Below are 20866 nucleotides of genomic sequence, written 5' to 3' on the forward strand. Positions count from 1 at the left end.
AACCGGGGATGACACTATGCTTTGTAACTTGCAAGAAATGGCCAAACCAGGCAACAAAACCGGCAAGCCGGCAAGGTGCTTCTGCTACCACAATCCAATCAAAATTCGCACCACAAACTAATCATTAAAGTACTAAAGAGGTCTAACTCAATTGAATAAAATGTGTAAATATTATAAGCCTCCTAGTATCATCTATCTTTGATTCCTATATAACAAAAACCAATCATTGAAAGCACCATGTTGTCATGAAGAGACCTATTTAACCCAATCATTTGATTTGAGAGGTGAATTCCAAACCCTGCCAACAGCTTCGATCTGTCCTCACTGATTAGTCTCTCTCACTCACCTCATATTGCCTTGCAACATTTCTGCAGTCTTTTGTGGAAATTGAGTTCATTAAAGTTAGTCTCTATTTCTTTTCTTTCCTTTGAATTGAAAACTTTTTCATTGCCAGCAATTGCCGTTATCTTTTGGTTCATTTTCTTAAAAAAGTTAACCTCATGTGCACAGTCTCTGTGCCGCCTCTCTGACCATTTGGGATCATAACAAATTGGTATTGTTATTATCGGTTTTAGTTTTTGAATCACAATGAATGTTGACCCTAACAAAAAGTCCTTCACCTAAAAAAAGTGGAGTGCAAAATTTTTCCAATAAAGACTATGACTAGTTGCATTTTGGAAGAAAAGACAAATTTTACTTATTTATTTTTGTTTTATTATAGTCCTATGGTTTTAACCATCATTTTCGTATAATTATCTTAATTAAGATTTTTAGCTTTCCGATCCCATGGAATTAGGTTAGAAAATAAAAAATAATACGAGTAATTTTTATTTAATCACTAATTTAGTGTGAAATGTTTACTAACTTTATGAATAACAATTACTAATATTCATTGGATTAATTTTAATGATTATTTTTTTCAATCACGTTAAATTTAGTTCACTTAGTGTTAGAAGAAAACATTATTTTCTTTCCTATTATGCGGCTCCTCAGGATTTGTTTTATTAATTAAATTTTTATACACACATTTACAACTATGTCAAGATGATTCCTCTGTCCCATAACCCAGTCTCTGTTCACCTGGGTGGAACACCCTGTGACTCTCTTCACCCAATTACGTTCCATCCAATTCTGAATAAGCCTCGTTCTTCTGCCTCTCTGTTTTGGAACTGCAAAAGGAGAAGGAAGAGGAAAAGCTCCATTACTATGGCTTCTAATCTCAGAACCAACAATTTCCTGCGCCATGTGGAATCAATGAAGCTTCTTCCATCAGGTGCGGGTCACATTTCTCACTTGAATGCTGTGATACTTGGTGAATCTCTCGCCACTGAAGAGGATGATTTCGTTCTTCCAAGTGAGGACTTTGCTAGCCAAGCCAATGTTCAGTCCCCAGAACAGGTTTCAGAGTATTTACATTGATCGGTGTTAAAATTTTGAATTTGATTGCAGCTTCATGAATGTTTTCTGGGGTTCAATGATTTTGGCTTCTTAACATATGAAGAGAAAGGGGCTTCAGTGTTTGTACAAGATTCTGTAAAAAAAAAAATAATTATTTTTTTGTCTTTTAGTTATGTGTTTGTGTATGATTGTGATCTATCAGTATCTGAAGATGTATAATAGATCCATTGAGGATCCTGCTGGATTCTGGTCTGAGATTGCCTCAGAGTTCTATTGGAAACAGAGATGGGGTGATAAAGTGTGTGATGAAAATTTTGATGTGAGGAAAGGGAATATAAAGATTGAGGTAATTGATTTGTTTCCACTGTCCCATTTGGATCTTGTTTTTGTTTTCCTTCTGATAGTGTTTGTTTAGAGACTGAGTGAGGTTGACCTTGTGTGTGTGTGTTCATTTGTTGTTGCATTGCTTCAGTGGTTCAAGGGTGGCATCACCAACATCTGTTATAATTGCTTGGATAGAAATGTTGAAGCTGGACTTGGTGACAAGGTTGCCATTTACTGGGAAGGCAATGAGCCTGGTTTGGATGGTACTTTGACATACACTGAACTTCTACAACAAGTTTGCCAGGTGAGTTTCTGACTTTCCTCTCTGTCTGCATGCAATACAAAGAGGATACTCAATATGAAGTTTCTCAAGTTCGGGTGCGCTAATATGTTTTGTTTTTCACGAGCGAAAACACAATGGAGATTGGCAGAATGATTGAATTTTTTTCTTGTTGCAGCTTGCAAACTACCTTAAAGATATTGGTGTGAAGAAGGGAGATGCCGTAATTATTTATTTGCCCATGCTTATGGAGCTTCCCATCGCAATGCTTGCTTGCGCCCGGATTGGTGCTGTTCATTCGGTATCACTCAAGAACCTAAAAATATTTTCCTTGCCACCATTTCTTGTTTAGTCATGTCAAAATTACCTAATTGCTTGACATGTTTCACTTGCCTCTTGAGTTAACACTGATAGTTCTTTTTTTATTTTTATTTGTTTAGGTTGTATTTGCTGGTTTTTCTGCAGAAGCTCTTTCCCAGAGAATCATTGATTGTAAACCAAAAGTTGTTATTACTTGCAATGCTGTTAAAAGGGGCCCTAAGCCTATCTATCTAAAAGATATTGTTGATGCTGCAATCAATGATTCAGCCCAAAATGGGGTCTCTATAGGTAGGAATACCATTGATTTGTTTAAAGTTTGAGTGATATAATCTCTTAAATAAATATAGCAACTATCATGTACCGCTACAAAGTTTATGACTGTTGACAAATTGAAGCTTACTAGCATGTAGATACTAGATAGGTCAAACTCTTCAAATAAAATGAGTACTGTTTTTTGACTTTACTTTTGGGTAAAGTATGTTTTTGGTCCCTTTTATTTTTTTAAAATTCGGTTTTAGTCCTCTAAAATTTTATCCTATTTTTGTCCCCCTTAGTTGGAAATACTCCATTTTTGGTCCTAAACTGTATTTTCTGGCAGTTTATAACAGCCATCAAATGTTAATTATGACCACCTTAGGCACCAAAAGTGAAGTATTTCCAAATTAGAGGAACGGAAATTGGATATAAAATTTTTGGAGGACTAAAACGGAATTTGCAATATTTTAGAGGGACCAAAAACATACTTTACCTTTTTTTTTAGTTTGTCACTAACCTTAATAGCCTTATGGGTGTTGTTCATGTCTCTTGCATTTTTCTTATATTTTGTGAGATATTAAGTATGTGACATAGGAGAAAGTCCCATATCAGCTGGGCTTCAGACACAAATAATAATTAAAGTAGATGCTCTCCCCTCTTAGCAGCCTGGCTTTTTGGAGTAGGCTTTCCTCTACATCATTAAGTTTTTTTTTATAGTTTGAAAATGTCATAAGATGAAAATCTAGCACTTAGAAATCAGTGACAATTTTTAATTTCTTTTACAATCATTAATCCAAACTGACTTCACTAATATTGATATTGGCTAATGGAGTAGGCTGGGATGCTATAAAACTTCTCCCTTGATGGCTGTGGATGAGATCCCGAGGCCCAAAATTACTTAGGTATATGAGAAAATGGGTAAAAGGGTCAGCACATTGGATCAGGCCCTGGGAGGAGAGATGGAAGGGGTGAATATACTCCATAACTAACTAACTACCATGCTGGCAGTCTGTAGTATGAGAGAATAAGGCGCAGGAGCATGCAGGGAGGAAAGGTATATAAACAGGAAGTTAGGAGTGGAGAGAGGGGATAGGGATTTTGGTTAGAACTTGGGAGAGTCTGAGCCTCTCAAATTGCCTAGGGATTTTCTTCTTTATTGTATGCAACTCTCTAAACACAGGATCTGAGTTCATTTGGGTCAGACCCAATACAAAAACAGTTCACTTATATCTTTTTCTGCACATTATCTATGGTACTTATCAGTGTTGTCCATCCCATTTGACCTGTTTCACTATGTAACAGACATTTGCAACTGAACTGAGCAATAGTATTACCTTTGGTGTTTGTGAAGATGTATATGCTACATCCAATTTAGTCTCTAATTCATTGTGTTCCCTTATTATCTTCTCTGATCTTATTGTTTTGCTTCTTTTCCCTGTCTAAACAGATAAATGCCTAGTTTATGAAAACCCATTGGCAATGAAGAGGGTAGATACCAAATGGAAGGAAGGGCGTGATATATGGTGGCAGGTTGGTATATAAATGTTTTCACCCCATTGCATACAATATATACCCTCACATGGTTAAGCTAAGTGTAGAATCATTAATTCTATTTTCTGTACTCTGTGCAAAATGTCTACGTGCCATGAATAAGAATTAGTTACACAATTGTTTCAGTCTGAATTTCTTCAGTAGTTCAGTTCAGTTATTTCAAACAGATTTGTTCGTGTCTGATGATAAGGTTTGCTGTGAATCTTGAATCTGTTAGTGGTATTAAATATGTTTTCAATGTTCATGGTTACCTATAATTATGATAAAATTCCGCACTTCTTTAAACCTGTTTTTTGCTACCATGTTACTGTTTTTTGTAGGATGTCATTCCTCAATATCCAACTACTTGTCCGTTGGAGTGGGTTGATGCAGAGGATCCACTTTTTCTACTCTATACAAGTGGGAGCACAGGAAAACCTAAGGTATTTGTGTGCTGTTACTGCTGTACTTTGATTCATGTTACCTTTTTCTTCCTTTCTTTATTTGAGGCTGCTGCTTTTCTAATATAAATGTTTCTAAAAGGGTGTCCTCCATACAACTGGTGGTTACATGGTGTACACTGCAACAACATTTAAGTATGCATTTGACTACAAGCCGTCTGACATCTACTGGTATGCTTGAAAGTTTATCTTCTATCTTTTTATCTTTGACATGATCTTGATGAAAACTGGTTCACTATTATTTAACTCTTTTATACCCTGATTACAGGTGTACAGCTGATTGTGGTTGGATTACTGGGCACAGCTATGTCACTTATGGACCCATGCTCAATGGTGCATCTGTTATTGTGTATGAAGGGGTAATAAATTTCAACTTGAAACATGGTGATAATCATTTATATGCATAATGCATGGAAGAGCTAGTGAAAATGAATCCAATTGACATGTTGTTAGTGGAACCAAAAAGACAAATTCAACTGTAAATTCATATTTCTACATTTTAGAGATTCTAAAAGATGATTTGACCATTTGAGAAGAAGAATGGTTGAAGCCCAGTCGAACAGATGGAGGTTAGCGCATTAGCACTTTAGTAGTATAGGAAGATCAAGAAAAACTGAGAAACCAATATAAAAGACTGGATCAAATTGCTACTGTAAAGACTTGGTATTAGATTAAGCTCAACGACATTGTTTGATTATGTAGCCAACCCCACCTAGTAGGAAAAATGCTTTGGTTATTGCTTGTTGTTGGTTATGAATTCTAAAAAATAAAAATAAAGAATGTGTTATACAAGTAAATATATAGTGCTCTGAGATATTTTTTGAGCTCACAGAATATTTACTGAACGGACAAAAACAAAATTAACTGTTAAAAGGCCCTCATTAAGAATTGGAGGCCAATTATTAAATGCCTGATCAGTTGGTTGTCTAGGATGTGGTTACATACATGGTTATTTTGATTCCCTCATACTGAGCTTTCGAGATACACAAAGTGTCTTGGCTACATATTTTAACAAAAGTATATGTACATGGTTTATAAATAAAAGTACCGTGATTTCCAGCAAGATCATAATATTGGCTCATTGAGTTCATATATAGAAACTTGTGAGAGTCAAGGAATTGCTAAGAAATGCCTCACTTCAAATCTGATATCAAGATGAATGCAGGCTCCTAATTATCCTGATGCTGGGAGATGTTGGGACATTGTTGACAAATATAAGGTGACAATATTCTACACTGCTCCGACATTGGTGCGGTCTCTCATGCGTGATGGTGATGCGGTAAGATACGTCTATAACATGTGTTAGTATCTCTGAAAAATCATTTGACTATGAATAAATGCTTCTGCATACACACACAACCCAGCATGCCTAATCTCCTTTGTCTTTCCTCTGGTCATAATCATATCACAAATTAGTCTCAGTTTGAAGGTTGGAGAAATTTAATATTGCTCCAATTTTCAAAGAAGCGAGCTGTTATTGTATTGAGAACATCTTGTTTACATCATCTCTTATACAAATCTTTTAGAACAAAAACAAATAAAAACAATATGATATTTTTTGTATTTATTCATGAAAACAGGAAATGGAAACAAAAAACGTTTTCTCAAACCAAATAGGCCATTAATTATTCTGATAATTTATTATAAATCTTTAACCAAAAGAAGCTTAGATGCATCCTCATGTAAAATTGATATTTTTGCACATCATATAGGAATATAACTTGTACTTTATATTGACATTTTGAATAAAGTTCCAACTGGAATATCTGAATGGAGTGATAGAACAAGGGAACTGTCTGATGCAAGGGTGTAGAGTTCCATTCATTCTTAATTAAATTATTTTTCATTCAAATCATTGTAATTTGTGCAGTTTGTTACTCGCTACTCAAGGAAATCTTTACGAGTCCTAGGAAGTGTAGGTGAGCCCATAAATCCAAGTGCATGGAGGTGGTTTTACAATGTAGTTGGAGATTCAAGGTGCCCTATCTCTGACACTTGGTGGCAAACAGAAACAGGTGGCTTCATGGTATTGTAGCTTCCAATGATTATCTGTATTAAATTTGGTTTGGTTCTAATGGCTAACACTGAACATGTTAGATAGGTTCATTCCATTAGTCACATTTAATCTGTTGTGTACTTGTGTACCACATGTGCACAGCTCAAGTGGTAATGGAGAGTTAGATTTTGTATAGTAGTATAGGCTCAATCTCATCACCACATGCACACACATATGAGGGAGAGAAGCTTATCATGTTTGTGCATTTCTGTCTTTGGTTCAATTTCTTTTTTGTTTTTTGCTTGCAGATAACTCCACTACCAGGTGCTTGGCCCCAGAAACCTGGTTCTGCAACTTTCCCTTTCTTTGGAGTTCAGGTTTTTATGCTGACCTTATATGTTCATTTTATAATTTAATATTTGTTTTACCTCTATGTCACTATTTCACTTTGCCTTCATCACTGACTAATTAATTTGTAACTGTAGCCTGTCATACTGGATGAGAAAGGTGTTGAAATAGAAGGGGAGTGCAATGGATATTTGTGTGTGAAGAAATCATGGCCTGGGGCATTCAGAACTCTGTATGGTGATCATGAAAGATATGAAACAACATATTTCAAGCCATTTGCCGGATACTATTTCAGTGGTGATGGTTGCAGCAGGTTAGTATTTTACTAACATTAGATTGTTAGGAATCTTCTATACTCTCTCACCCTTACACACTCACCACAGAGTAAAGAGAATAGCACAAGACACGGAATAGGGAAATAGAGAATGAACATGTATTGATCACTCTATAACAGAATTCCGTTACAAGAGAGGCACTCCTCTCTTACACAAGGCAAGTCCTTGTCACAATTACAAATGAGCCAAGCTGCCCTTTCATCAAGGGTCAAGCCTTATTTATATAAACTCCTAATGCTGAGCTGTCATAACTGATTTACTATAAATCAGTTATGACCCCTAACTACTTACTTTCTATTCTTTCTGCTGTAAACCAGCCATGGCTTTGGTACAGTCACAGACTGACCTCCACCCTCATCCCTAACATAGATGCTCATATTTGCCAGTTTCCAGGATTCTTATATAATAATCTTTGCATTTGTGTTTAACCTTTGGGAATTAAGTATCTGTAGTTTTACCTAATACAGGAAATACCAGAACATGAAACTGTGTGTGTGGGATAATTATAATATACTCATTTAACTTTGTTTCAGGGATAAAGATGGATACCATTGGCTCATTGGAAGAGTTGACGATGTCATCAATGTTAGGTATTCTTTAAATTTCTAAAGCTTTTTCTGATAATTCCTCAATCTTATAAGTTCTTGCTTTATTCTTTATATATGTAAGCATTTAAACATGAATATCTTCCATGCAGTTCTATTCTATTTGATGTTCTAGTCTGATGTAGTTGCTATCATATGCAGTGGGCATCGAATTGGCACGGCAGAAGTGGAATCAGCTTTAGTTTCACATCCGCAATGTGCAGAGGCTGCTGTGGTTGGTGTGGAGCATGAGGTATGACTGTATAATATTCTTTCTACGTGAGAGTCATAAGTATGTGTTATTGTATGAAAGAAATTAAGTACAGTTTCTGTATAACATTGCTAAAAGTTTGCTGCCTGTATTTGGATCAACTACTATTACTAGCATCCCTAAAGGATTGCTACCTGTATCTGAATCAACTACCATTACTACTGTAGGTCAAAGGACAGGGCATCTATGCATTTGTTACAGTTGTGGATGGTGTTCCTTACAGTGAAGAACTGCGGAAGGACCTTGTACTCATAGTTCGAAAGCAGGTCTGTACTTCAAACTTCAAAGCCGACAACAAGGAACTACTGTGCCTTGATAAACTCTCAGGATGATTACTTTGTTGATCTATTGTTCTTTGTTTCCTAACTTTAGTTATAAATTAATTTTCATGTTCTTTTCTTTAACATTTCAGATAGGAGCCTTTGCAGCACCTGATAAAATTCATTGGGCACCTGGCCTTCCAAAAACAAGGAGTGGAAAGATAATGCGAAGAATTCTGAGAAAAATTGCGTCTCGGCAGCTGGATGAACTTGGAGATACAAGTACCCTTGCAGATCCAAATGTGGTCAATCAACTTATAGAACTTGCAGATTCTTGAAGCCCCAAACTTTGTATTATTATAGGTATGAGAAATGCTAGTAACACACTCCAGTGTACTTTTTTTTAACGCACTCTTCATTATTAGTTAAAGTTTATTGGAAATTACAATAATTTATGGACATCACTACTTATTTAATGATCCTTATTCGTGATTTTGTAGTTTCTAATAAATTTTAAACTTTAGTAGAGTGAATTAGAAAGAATATATTAGAGAAAGTGTTGTTAGTATTCCTTGTAAAGGTATAATAGCCAATGAGAAGTGAGGACAAATTTTGCCTTGTGTATCTGTATTTTTATGGGAATCTTAGTGCATGTGATAAATAATAAATAAATCATCCATATCTCTTATTATTATCTTCTCTCTATTTCTTTTTGACAGTTCCAACATGCATTTTTTCTTTTGCTATAAACTACATATTAGTACCAAGGGGGTCTAGCTCAGTTGTTGAGCACGGTGTGCGAGTGTTGTAAACTCCTTGATATTGTCTTCAATTCCTATGGATAAAAAAAATCTGCATATTAGTGTTAGACACTTGGAGCATGTTTGGTTTCCAATCCTACTTGCTGTGCATGAATTCTGAGATCAAACCCAATGGTCCGCTACAAACTGAACGCAAGAGGAAGGTTGGGGATGCTTTTGCAAATTTCATTTTGTCACCTACATCCATTTACAATGGATACCCAAACATGCATTTAGTTTGCTCTTAAACTTGTTATGCTTCTGTTATACCAACTATACTTCGTTTTTACAAATTGTGGAGATAGCCAACCACATTACTTCCATTGGAATTTTTGCATTGTGATATCAATCACTAGTCACATAAACACCGATATAGCTCAAACTATATTTTATGAAGGGAACGAAGGTTGAAACTCTAAATTAGAGTCAGTGTAACTAAACAATGCTGGTATAGATGATGGCAACTTACTTTGCATTATTTTTTTCTTGGTAAGAAAAAATATTAGTGAGATCACGAGGTATACAATTAACAGGAAGTCTTGTTTTCTAAACTATGCCAATATTTTATTAGTGGGATGAGATCACATGGTATACAGCTACCAAGAAGTGGTGTTTTCCAAGCTATGCCAATATTTTATTAGTGAAATAAGATCACCCATAGTTTACCGGAAAGTCTTGTTATCCAAGTTATGCCAATATTTTATTTTTCCTTTGCAGTGTGTGATTTGCAAATTGCAACATACCATATGTGCCATGGTGTATGCGTTTACGTTAAGTACCAATGCCCCTTTTCCCCTAAACATCACGAGAAAATAAAAAAGGTAAAAGACTCAAGTTAGTGTCTGGAAAATTGGTATGCACGAGTCTCTTTGTTATTAGAGCTCTGCTTAATTTAGCGTAAGGTGCCTATGTGTTATGTTAAGCATTTGGCATGGCACCTTACAATTTTTACTGTGCAAAATGTTTTCCAAAAACCTTTTTTTCCCTGCAAGAGAATACGATCTGATCCCTCTGGAAAAAAAAATTATTCAACCGAATTTGATCCCTAATGGACTGTTTGGTTCAAAAAAGGGGAGGAGAGAGGGATTTTAATAGAGGGAAGTAAATGGGAGGGATTTTAAAAATTTAGTTTTGTATTCTTATAATTTTAAATTGGATTAAATAATCTTTTGGCCCTTGTAAAATATGAAGATTTTGATTTTAGTCCTTTAAATATTTTTTATTTTAATTTTAGTTATTGTAATTTTTTTTGTTTTAATTCATGTTATCAAGTAACAATGCGTTAACATAAGTAACATTGACATCATATTGACTTTTACATCCTATTAAAGAGATTTAAAAACAAAATTTATCAAAATTTGTTAAATTCTTATCGAAATACACAATGAAAATATATTTCAATTGCATATATAGAGGAAACATATTATCACTGTATTTCAACATATTTTGTCCAACTTCATAGAAAAAATATTTTTGTTGCGTATTTTGACAAGATTTTATCAAGATATGTGATGAAAACATATTTTGTTAAGTGTATTTTTTTTAAAAAAATGAGAAAAGTTGGGGTGAACTTAGCAAAACCGGGTGGGAATAGTAAAGCCCTACAAAATATATGGAACTTGGGATTTTCTTACTGCACCAATCACATTTCTCCTACACCCATTATACTTCTTCATTCCTTCCTTCTTTGTTTTCTTACACCATTTAGTTGCGTTTTTTTGTTGGCTGAACTCCTCCTTCCGTGTTGCGGTTGGTTTCATCAAAGTGTATTGTTGCAATGGTTCGTTCGCAGTTCACATTGAGTTCATGATTGTCGTCGTGGTGGGTGTTGTATGTAGTCAAAAAAATAATAAAATTGTGTAATAGTATATGTTAAAAAAAATATTTATTGATATATCTATATAATGTTTTTGTCTAGCGTAGAAGATTTTAAAATAAATTTCAACATTGAAGTTTTTAAAAAAAAAATAGATTTATTTATACATAATTAGAATTAATTATAAGTGATAACAATTCATATATTTTATTAAGAGATAAATTATTATTATATGTATATAGAGGTATGACTTATTATATGTTAATCTGTATAGGCTATACCTATGAAATTTCATTAGTTGTTGTTAGTTTGTCATTGAAATTTTTTTATTAATGTTTTGTTAAGATGAACGAAGATTAGTGGATATCTAAAAGCATAATGTCTGAAGAAATTAATATGGATGAAGATAATGGAGAGGAACTTGGTGTGTTTAAAAATATTGATTGTTCTTATGTCTTTAATAATTCTCAGGTATTTATATGATTTTGTATTTTGTTAAAGTAAGTAAATAAATGTCCCAAGAAGACTAAACATGTATACTGTTGCGTATGATATTGATTTTGTGGCTACGATAATGAGGTCAGACACATCAACACGAATGAGAGAAAAGACATCATTTCTTTTAATTGGTTGTGAGATGAGTGAAAAATATAGAGCACACAAGAAAGATTTAGTACAAACGGTGACTAACATAGAAAATGTTTGTCCTTTTAAGCTGCAAGCGAAACCAATGTTGGGAGGTGAAGGCTGGATGGTGAACTTAATATGTGAAGCAACTAACCTGTTGTGATTTCACATTGATAAGAATGTGAAGGCAAAATGTAAAACCCTTGTGGTAAAAAAAATGCATAGGATTATGTGATGGAAGCATGGGGGAGTCTGGTGGATTGTCCTACTGAGATAGAGTACGATGATTGCCTTGTGAAGTTTGAAATTGTTTGTTCATCATGGTCAATGTTTGTTGACTATGTGAAATAAACATGGTTGATTCCCCACAGACAAAGGTTTGTTAAAGCATGGACGAATAGGGTGATGCATTTAGGAAACACAACAACTAATAGGTATGAAAACTGTAAATGTATATTGGTTTTAATAAGAACACATTAATGGATAAAAATAATTGTTTGTGTTTTTCAAATGCAGGGTTGAGTCTACACATTGGCCTTAAAGAAACTATTGCAGAATAGCCTTGGAGACCTATGTAGTGTTTGGGAAGCCATGAACAACATGATCACTCTGCAACACACTGAAATTAAGGCATCTTTTGAGACAAGCACACATGTGGTCGGATATGTTTTTAAAGTTGCCTTGTATAAGAGACTAATTGACATGGTATCAAGGTATGCGTTAAACCATATTGTTGTTGAGTTTGAGCGAGTGAATTATGCTAGCATTAACAATTCTCGTTGTGGATGTATTATGAGAACTACTCATGGTCTTTCATGTGCATGTGAGCTAGCTAGATATGTTGTTGGTAGCATACCACTTGACACAGTCCATATGTTTTGTTGGAGGCTAAGTTTTTCAGGCCTGGGTTTATCTGAGCCCGAATTTTGCATAACGGAAGAGATGGAAGCCATTTCCAAGTGGTTTGAAGAGCTTGATATATGTGTCAAAGTGATTCTAAAGAGTAAACTTTGGGAAATTGTCTACCCTGATCTAAATTGGATGTGTGCTCCTTCTGAAAATGTCAAAACAAAAGGTGCTCAAAAGAAATAGATGATCAAACAACAAAGATCAACGAAGCGTGATCCGTCTTACTAGGAGTATGTGGATGCATTATATTTGGTGCAAAATGGCTCATCCACACTGAAACGTTCTGCATCATCATCTAAACAAACAAAACTGAAGAGAAAGATGCCAATGTTGAATCAATTTCATTCATGCATTCAGGATTTCATTGAAAACATTGTCGATGTCAAAGCTTATGATAATTGTGGATATCGTGTAATTGTTGCCTTATTAGGTATGGATGAAGATTCATGGTCTTTGGTTCGTAATCATTTGCTGAAAGAACTTGGACAATGGCCTAATGAGTATATATACCTGCTTGATGGCATAAACAAATATGAGGATTTAGAGCAGTCGCTACTTGTTGATGGATTATCCATGGTATATAAGTTTTTTGTTACGTATTCATATATAAATATTTTTTTGATAATATTAATTAAAATTGTTACGTGCAGGTAACCATGGATAAGTGGATGAATATTAGTGATATGGGTTATGTGATTGCATCAAGGTATAACGTCATCCTTGTTTCTTTTTCTCTCTAACAAAACATGACGTTTTTTCCTCTTAGAAGCCAACCACCAAGAGATAGTTCTATTCACCACATTATATGTATTGGTCATATGTATGTCAATCATTTTGTTCAGGTATAACAATGACCATCCTATTTGTTAAATTTTTTTATTATAACATGTGTTATGAACATTTGAATGTGTATTTGTCTTTGTAATAGGTATTTCTCAAAGATGGTTGTCCCATGCTGCCAACAGCTTTGTTATGGTCAACACGTTGTCATTATCAAGCAAAACAATGGCATACTCTTTATATTAGTTGAATGCACCAGTATACTAATTACATGAGGTTGACCACACAATATGTTGATTTAGGAGAAGATTGAACATTTTGTTATTTTTGGACAATGTTTGTAACTTGCATAGTTGTGACAACATGGATAATGCATGTAACACTTTCCAATCATATTTGCATAATGAACACAATTTTTGTTTTCGATTGAACATAATAGTCAAATAGCAAATAAATGAAAATGTTAACCATAGTCATATACAAAGTCAGTCAAATAATAAAAATATTAAACAATGTTCAGTCATATTATATACAAATATCCTACAGTACTCAATCAATCCCAACTATATCATCTTACTTGTCCACCACCATCTTTGTCCTATGTATCCCTCCTTCGTCTTGAGCAAACATAAACATTTCCTTACTCGGTGACATCCCTAGTTAATATTAGACAATGTTGAGTCATAGTGTATGCATTAGTTCCAATAGTGATCATCCTCATGTTGATCATGTGTTCCAAGCTTTCTGTTATCTTTTGGAAAACGACCTACGACATTGACAACAATGTCAATAATTAATATTGGAAGCATATAAGGAAAAAATTATATTAGTCGAATTGTAAGTATATTATACCACTGCATGTCAAGCCATGTCTACATCAACAACTGTAGGTGTAATAATTGCGGCATAGTTGTTGAGTGAACGGGCAACACAGGTGGATTTGGTATAATATATGTATCATCATGCACCATGGGTGGATGTTTAAGAGGCTCCCCAAGTTGTGGCAGACTCATGAATAGGTGAGATATCCTATAAAACCACTTCATGTAGCCAATTGCACACTGACCAGGAAAACTACAAAACTCTCCAACCAGTAGGAAGTGGAGGAATAGACTGAACATAACTAAATTGTCGTAATACCCTCTCTGGTTGGTGTCTAACAATAGATGAACCTCATATGATATATCCAGAAAATAGTGAAATGAGCTCAAATTCTTTGAAAGCACGATGATCACCATAAGGTATCCAACAAACAGCATTTGGTGTCAGTCTATCCAAGCACTTACGATAGGTCGTCACTGATAATACCTTCCCATACTTCTAGTGAGAAGCATGTGGTTTCCTCTCATGGAATCCTCATAAGCAATAATGGACTCAATTGTAAGGAAATACTCGTAGATCCAAGACTGCACATATTAAAAAATACAAATAACAATTCTAATCAATAATACATATAAAGTTTAAAACAAATAACAATGATAAAAATCATTATAATTACCTGCAAGAGAGTGATATATCCTACAAGATGTTTTATGATATGCTTGGATGCAATATTCAAATTGTCATACATATGTACTAGTGCAATCACTCCCCATGAAAAGCCTTCAAATTGGCTAAGGTCACGAAATGCGTCCAAGAATACCATACTGGTATTGTGACACTCTTGTTAGCAAATAGTGTGCAACCTACCTGATGCAATAAATATGCTCGAGCTGCTAGGGCCCATTGTCTTGCACCATATCTGCTATGATAAACGTCTTGTAGCCAAGCAAGGCGAACATATGCCCCTCTACATTGCTCAGTCTCATATTTTGTGTATTGTCTACTGACTTTAAGCAACTCAACTAACAAGTCAACAACCTCCTCTAAATCAATTGCATCAAAGCTATGGAAGGCATCTATAATGGGTAGATATAATAAGGATGCCATATCATTATGGGTTATAGTTAGTTCTCCTATCTGCAGATGAAAATTTCTAGTTTCCTTGTGCCACATCTCTGCAAAAGCAAATAAAAGTCCCTTGTCACTTGTCTCCAACGAACATGTAATCAGAGAACTTAATCCTATAGCAGCCACTATGCCTTCAATCTCAGGTGAAGGCCTTCTAAATTTCTTCACCTTCCTCCCATGAGAGGCCAACTTCAACTCAGTACGTTCTTCCAAATAATTAAAATTAATTAGGTAAATTAAAATGACAAATAGTTATTTAAATATGTTATAATTAAACAAATAACTACCTCTTCTGTCCAAACTATGGTTGCCACATGATCAGCATATGACATCAACACCGATGTATCTTAGGGCCTGCCTGGAAAACTGTATCAACACCTACATGATCCATAACAGGCTCGTGAAGCTCCTTTTAAATCTCGTCAGCAGCATGATCCACAAGGTCAATATCCTCGGCAACAGTTGCTGCTACCTGTTGTCTACATGCTGATTTTCTTAGGCTTCTTCCTCATCACCACTAACATGTCTACCTAAGGCTCTACCTAAAACTCTACCTAAAGTCTAATGCAATTCTCTTATTCTAACCATAATTTATAAATTTTCATATTAATATCAATTCATGTCATCATTCTATTACTAAAAAATTTATGATATTTTTAAACATATTTTGATTATGTTTTTCTTCTAACCTAAACACTTCATTCACCAATAATACACATTCACTTCAAATCAACCCACAACTTAAACAAAATAGTCTTATATTGAAGAATAAAACCATACTAATAAATGTTCTAAAATCATAGTAGTATTTATCAAATGTAGTATATTTTAACAAATGTAATACAAAAGTTTAGATTAACTTTAAATGATTAATCAAGAAAACTAAAATATAAAATCAAAACCAATGTACAAATTTATTTTAAATATATTATAAATAATTATGTAATTATTTTATAAGTAACTATTTTAATACTTTTACATATTTAAAAATCAATGTATAAATAAATTTTTAAATTTTTTATACTTGAAATCGCTATTTATATAAATACTTAATATTATTAATGTAATAATATTTATACAAATATAGTCCTCATTAACATTTTTCTTATATAGTATTACCTATTTTTTATATTTAACTAAAATTTCAAAAAATTACATTATAAAAATTTCCACATTTTCTTATTTAATTATTTTATATATAATTATTTTAAATATATAAAAGTATTGATATATTTATTTATAAAATAATTAAATAACATAATTAATTTATACATTGATTTTTAAATATATAAAGGTATTAACATAGTTATTTATAAAATAATTAAAACATATAAAACTATACGGATTGACAATCTGTATTATTGGTAATCTGTATAGACCATACAGATTGTCAATCCGTATAGGTTCAATACACAGGGAAAAAAAAACACATAGGGTGACAACAGGACTCACGACAGCTCACAATGCGATAGCAAGACGATGGCGAACACCACGATAACCATAGACAAATTGATAAAGATGAACCACAGATTAATGAAGATCAAGCATAGATTAAAGAGAAGAGGATGAGAAAATTTTAGAGGGCAAAACTGAAAGAAGAAATGGTGTAAGTGTGAATGAATGGTGTGAGATGAGAGACGAATTGAAAATCTGTGTTTCACATTTTAAATGAGGGACAAAATTGATTTTTCACTCCATATACCAGGTGTAGAAGAAATTGGACTGATGTAGGAAGAAATTTTCCTAGAACTTGACTCACAAGTGAATGGGATCCAAACAGATAAACTACTTAAAGAAGTTGTATTCAAACTTTGATAGTCAATAGGCTAAATTATAATCTTCATCCACCTACAATTCCTAATCCATAATTTTGATTCCCTGATTTTATTTTTGCGATTTTAGTTCCCATGTTTTAAAAAATCTGTAATTTTAATTCAATCTTCAATTCTACATATATTATTTTTCTTTTATTTCGGTCTAATTGAACCTTAAACTTAACATATTCACTTAAATCACAAAAATAAAAATTATAGGAAAACTAAAATTACAATTTAGCTTACTTAATATACTTTTGCCGTGGAAGGCCTGAAAGCATAAGCAACTCAACCACCGAACTAATAATGGACGATTAATATTGCACGTGCTTTATTGTCAACTTTGATTTTTCACCCGAAAACAAATTATCACATGCTGCACCACAATATAGTACTCGAGAGAATAACAGCGATCCAAGCAGGTCATGAGAATAATAGAACCACGAAATGTAGATGCCACACCCCTTGAGACGTTGAAACATTCATATCTTTGAATTGAAGAATGACTTCCCAGAGTTGTAATAAGTATACAACAAAAAACCAAAGGAAGTTACTAATACATAAATGATGAATTTAACAAGAAAGGACAAAGTCTTGGTACAAAAAAAATCAAGTAAAATCTACGGCTTTTTTTTTTTTTTTGCAATGGAGGTTATAGTGCTTCATCCTATTATTCAAAAATTCGACTAAAAGAGTATAACAGATGCTTAATCGGAATCCTCATACACTTCTCCATCATCAGATAACTCATCAAACGATCTGATATTGAGCTGGTAGCAAAGGATACCCCCAATACCACCAAACCCTCTGCAAAATTGTGATCCTTGAGATTTGTTGGTCACAAATTCCAGCGAGCATCCAAATTTTTTGTACTCGTTGGCAAACCACTCAAGGGCATCTTCTCCTGAACCTCTAACTCTGCTGAGGTGGGCGAGTCTCTGAAGTTGCTCTGATTACCCTCTTGCTCCTTGTTCAAGTGCTTTATGACAATCTCACCAGTAGAACTATTTTTCAGTACATATCTATTAATATCCAAATTTTCCCACACAATAAGTGTTCCCACAGCACCCATCTCCAGAGCCTTCAGCGTGCTTCAACTCCGAAGACGTATTTCCCAGTGTCCTGGCTGATCTCTTCAAAGTATTTTCTGATCAAGCGTTTCTCTCGAACAAACTTCACATTAGATAACATCTCCGTGGATAACTCAATAGCTTGATTAAAACCATTTTCCCCACCATAGGAAACATCAACCACATTCAATATTTTTGCTTGCAAACGAGGATTGAACATATCTGACTGGCTCAGCTCAGTCTTGAAGCCAACTGAACCAGCAAGTATAAGTCCAGAAACATTAGGTTGACTAGTAGCAGGATTGATGAAAAACTGAGTAGCAAGTTCTGCAGTGTTCCTGACATAGTTGTGCCGCTTTTCCATGCGAAGACAAGCAAAACACAATGCTGACTGCCCTCCTCGACCATGCTTCTTTGGTAGATCAACAGTAAATTTATGAAGCACCTCACGAGTGTTTCCAGTTAATGTCCCAAAAAGGGTGTCGTTCCCATCCATAATAATAAAACCAAACTTGTCATCTGATTCTAAAAGTTCATTTAGAGCTTCTGTGTGAAACTTGTTATCACAGAGGTAAAGTGATGCATTGATAGGCTTGAAAGGTTCAAAATCAATTGTCACCTTTTTTTTCCTTGCCATCTTCAGTGACAATGGTGCCAGTATAAAGAACCAAAACATTTGGCGGAACCTTATTATACAGTTTCAACCTCTGTTGAGCAGAAGTAATGGCAGCAACACTGACTGTCAGTTCACCCTGCTTTTGATATTTGAAGCAGTTCCAAACTCATCTCCCAGCATCTTAGTGACATGAGATATTTGATCACGTGGGGGCATAATCAGAGAAATCATGCTGGTGCCATTACCTCTTGCAGATTCCAATGCTCTGATCAATTTCTTGATCTTCCATATCTCAATGTTCTTGTCAGATTCACCATCAGCCATTGTTGGCAATAGCTGAAAAAATAGCCTACAAATGCAACCAAATGGAAGCAAATTTAGCAAATGGAAGGTGACAATCAGTTAACCATCACTCAAAAGCACTTACAAAATCACAAATATTTTAATAAATTTACTCGTATTATTGAACAATATCAATACAATTATCATGGAATATTATGTATATCTGCTACATATGCATATGCATGTTTAGAGATAAAGGCTGAGAGAATCAAACACTGGTAAATTTATAAGCATCCTTTTCAATGATTACAGACTCAATAATAAGCCATTAGCAGTGAAGAACTAAAGTTACGAGAATGTTAGTACACTTACTAGAACAGTAGTGTCTCAACCCCAGAGCCAACAGAACTCTAGGCTCAAGGTGCATTCAAGCAATTAGATTTTGTTATGCAATATATTTCAACTTCATTTTCTCAAATATTAGGTTATAGAAGTATATCTAGGAACTCTCAGTAACCAAAAATTGCTTTAAAATGACAAGAATATATTTTTTCATAGCAGAGGATAAGTAATAAATATTTGATGCTTCTGCTTAAAGCATTTAAATGCAGAAACTAAGTTAAATTCCATTTTTCTTAACATAGAAGTTCTTTCCGAAGACCATGAGCATAGAAAATTCAAAGAAAGGCCAAAAAGGAACCAAAGAAGAACAGCAAATGCACATATTAAGAGAACTTTTGGAATGAAATGATCGGAGATTCACCATTCACCTATAAGCTATACTGCAGCATAACTTCTTAGCATTCATGCTAAAGGTCCTAATCTATGCAGCAGTAAACAATAGTGACAACTTACAAGTAAAAATATCTAGCTAAAGCTTACACATTATAATTTATAAATGGTGTATAACATCATAGCTTGAAGAACGATTAGATAAGTCGGTGTATTGTACTACACACCCTGATATGTGGTACCCATACAAATGGAATAATATTCTTCCCACACTCGGTAAACAATCACAGAACATAACATAATTGTAATACCTGCAAGCTAACATGATCTTATAATTGGTAAAGGAAACCAAAATTACAAAAAAAAAAAAAAACAGTGGTGCCGCACGTAACAAAATCACACTGATTAAAACATGCAACAGATAGAGTTGGAATTTGAACACAAAGAAAAAAAAAGTATTGGACAAACAGCAATCCATAAGTAGATATCTTTTGTTGAACCATTTAAAAAAAAAAAAAAGGAATTTGATGAGTATTGGTGTCAAAGCCTGAAACCCATGAACTCCATCTATATGTCAAAGTTCATATTTTTCCCCTCCTTCTCCATTTTCTTTAAGTTAGACCCATCTTCAGTATTTTCATTCTCCGCAGTTAACAAAATAAAATAAAAAGGGGTCAAATTTTCTAGTCAAAGCAGGGAAACTTCAAGTCAAACTGCAACACCAGATGCACATCACACATGCTTTCACTGCTACTACTAACAACGGTACCCATAAACAAAACAAATCAAAGGAGCAGACTTTGCTTCTAAAAAAACATAAAACAAAACAAAAGGGTTAGTGGGCAAAAGATCCAACTCGTGATTGAAGCAAATATAAGAACAAATATAAGGAACAGTTATTATAGTTGGAAGATGGAAGTGAAGTATATGTAGTCACCTCTGTGTATGTTTGGGTGAAAGAATCAGACTCTCGCACACGGCCTAGGGTTTTCCGGTGCGCTTCTGAAGCAAAGATGATGAAGAGGAACGAGAAATTTTGTATTGGATTTGAGATTAGAGAGAGATTAGAGTATTATTAGTCTTTGTTTTGTTTTATCTTAATCCAAC

The 20866-nt window shown here is 34.2% G+C and overlaps 1 protein-coding gene and 1 pseudogene across 1 annotated transcript; one reads left to right on the top strand and one right to left on the bottom strand.

Moving 5' to 3' along the window:
- Positions 1-1011: 1011 nt before the first annotated feature.
- Positions 1012-9057, top strand: LOC114400183 (acetyl-coenzyme A synthetase, chloroplastic/glyoxysomal-like). The gene is made up of 17 exons (XM_028362504.1): positions 1012-1398; positions 1601-1744; positions 1871-2026; positions 2181-2303; positions 2443-2611; positions 4026-4108; positions 4450-4551; positions 4652-4740; positions 4838-4928; positions 5735-5848; positions 6440-6595; positions 6874-6942; positions 7051-7226; positions 7782-7838; positions 7995-8085; positions 8271-8369; positions 8516-9057. Exons 1-17 carry the CDS (start codon positions 1045-1047, stop codon positions 8699-8701), a joined length of 2259 nt encoding a protein of 752 aa, XP_028218305.1. The 5' UTR covers positions 1012-1044; the 3' UTR covers positions 8702-9057.
- An 8470-nt stretch (positions 9058-17527) lies between these two features.
- Positions 17528-20856, bottom strand: LOC114399295 (annotated as a pseudogene).
- Between the last annotated feature and the right edge of the window lie 10 nt (positions 20857-20866).

The sequence above is a fragment of the Glycine soja genome, chromosome 19 (assembly GCF_004193775.1).
Source record: "Glycine soja cultivar W05 chromosome 19, ASM419377v2, whole genome shotgun sequence".
In the NCBI taxonomy this organism is placed as follows: Eukaryota; Viridiplantae; Streptophyta; class Magnoliopsida; order Fabales; family Fabaceae; genus Glycine; species Glycine soja.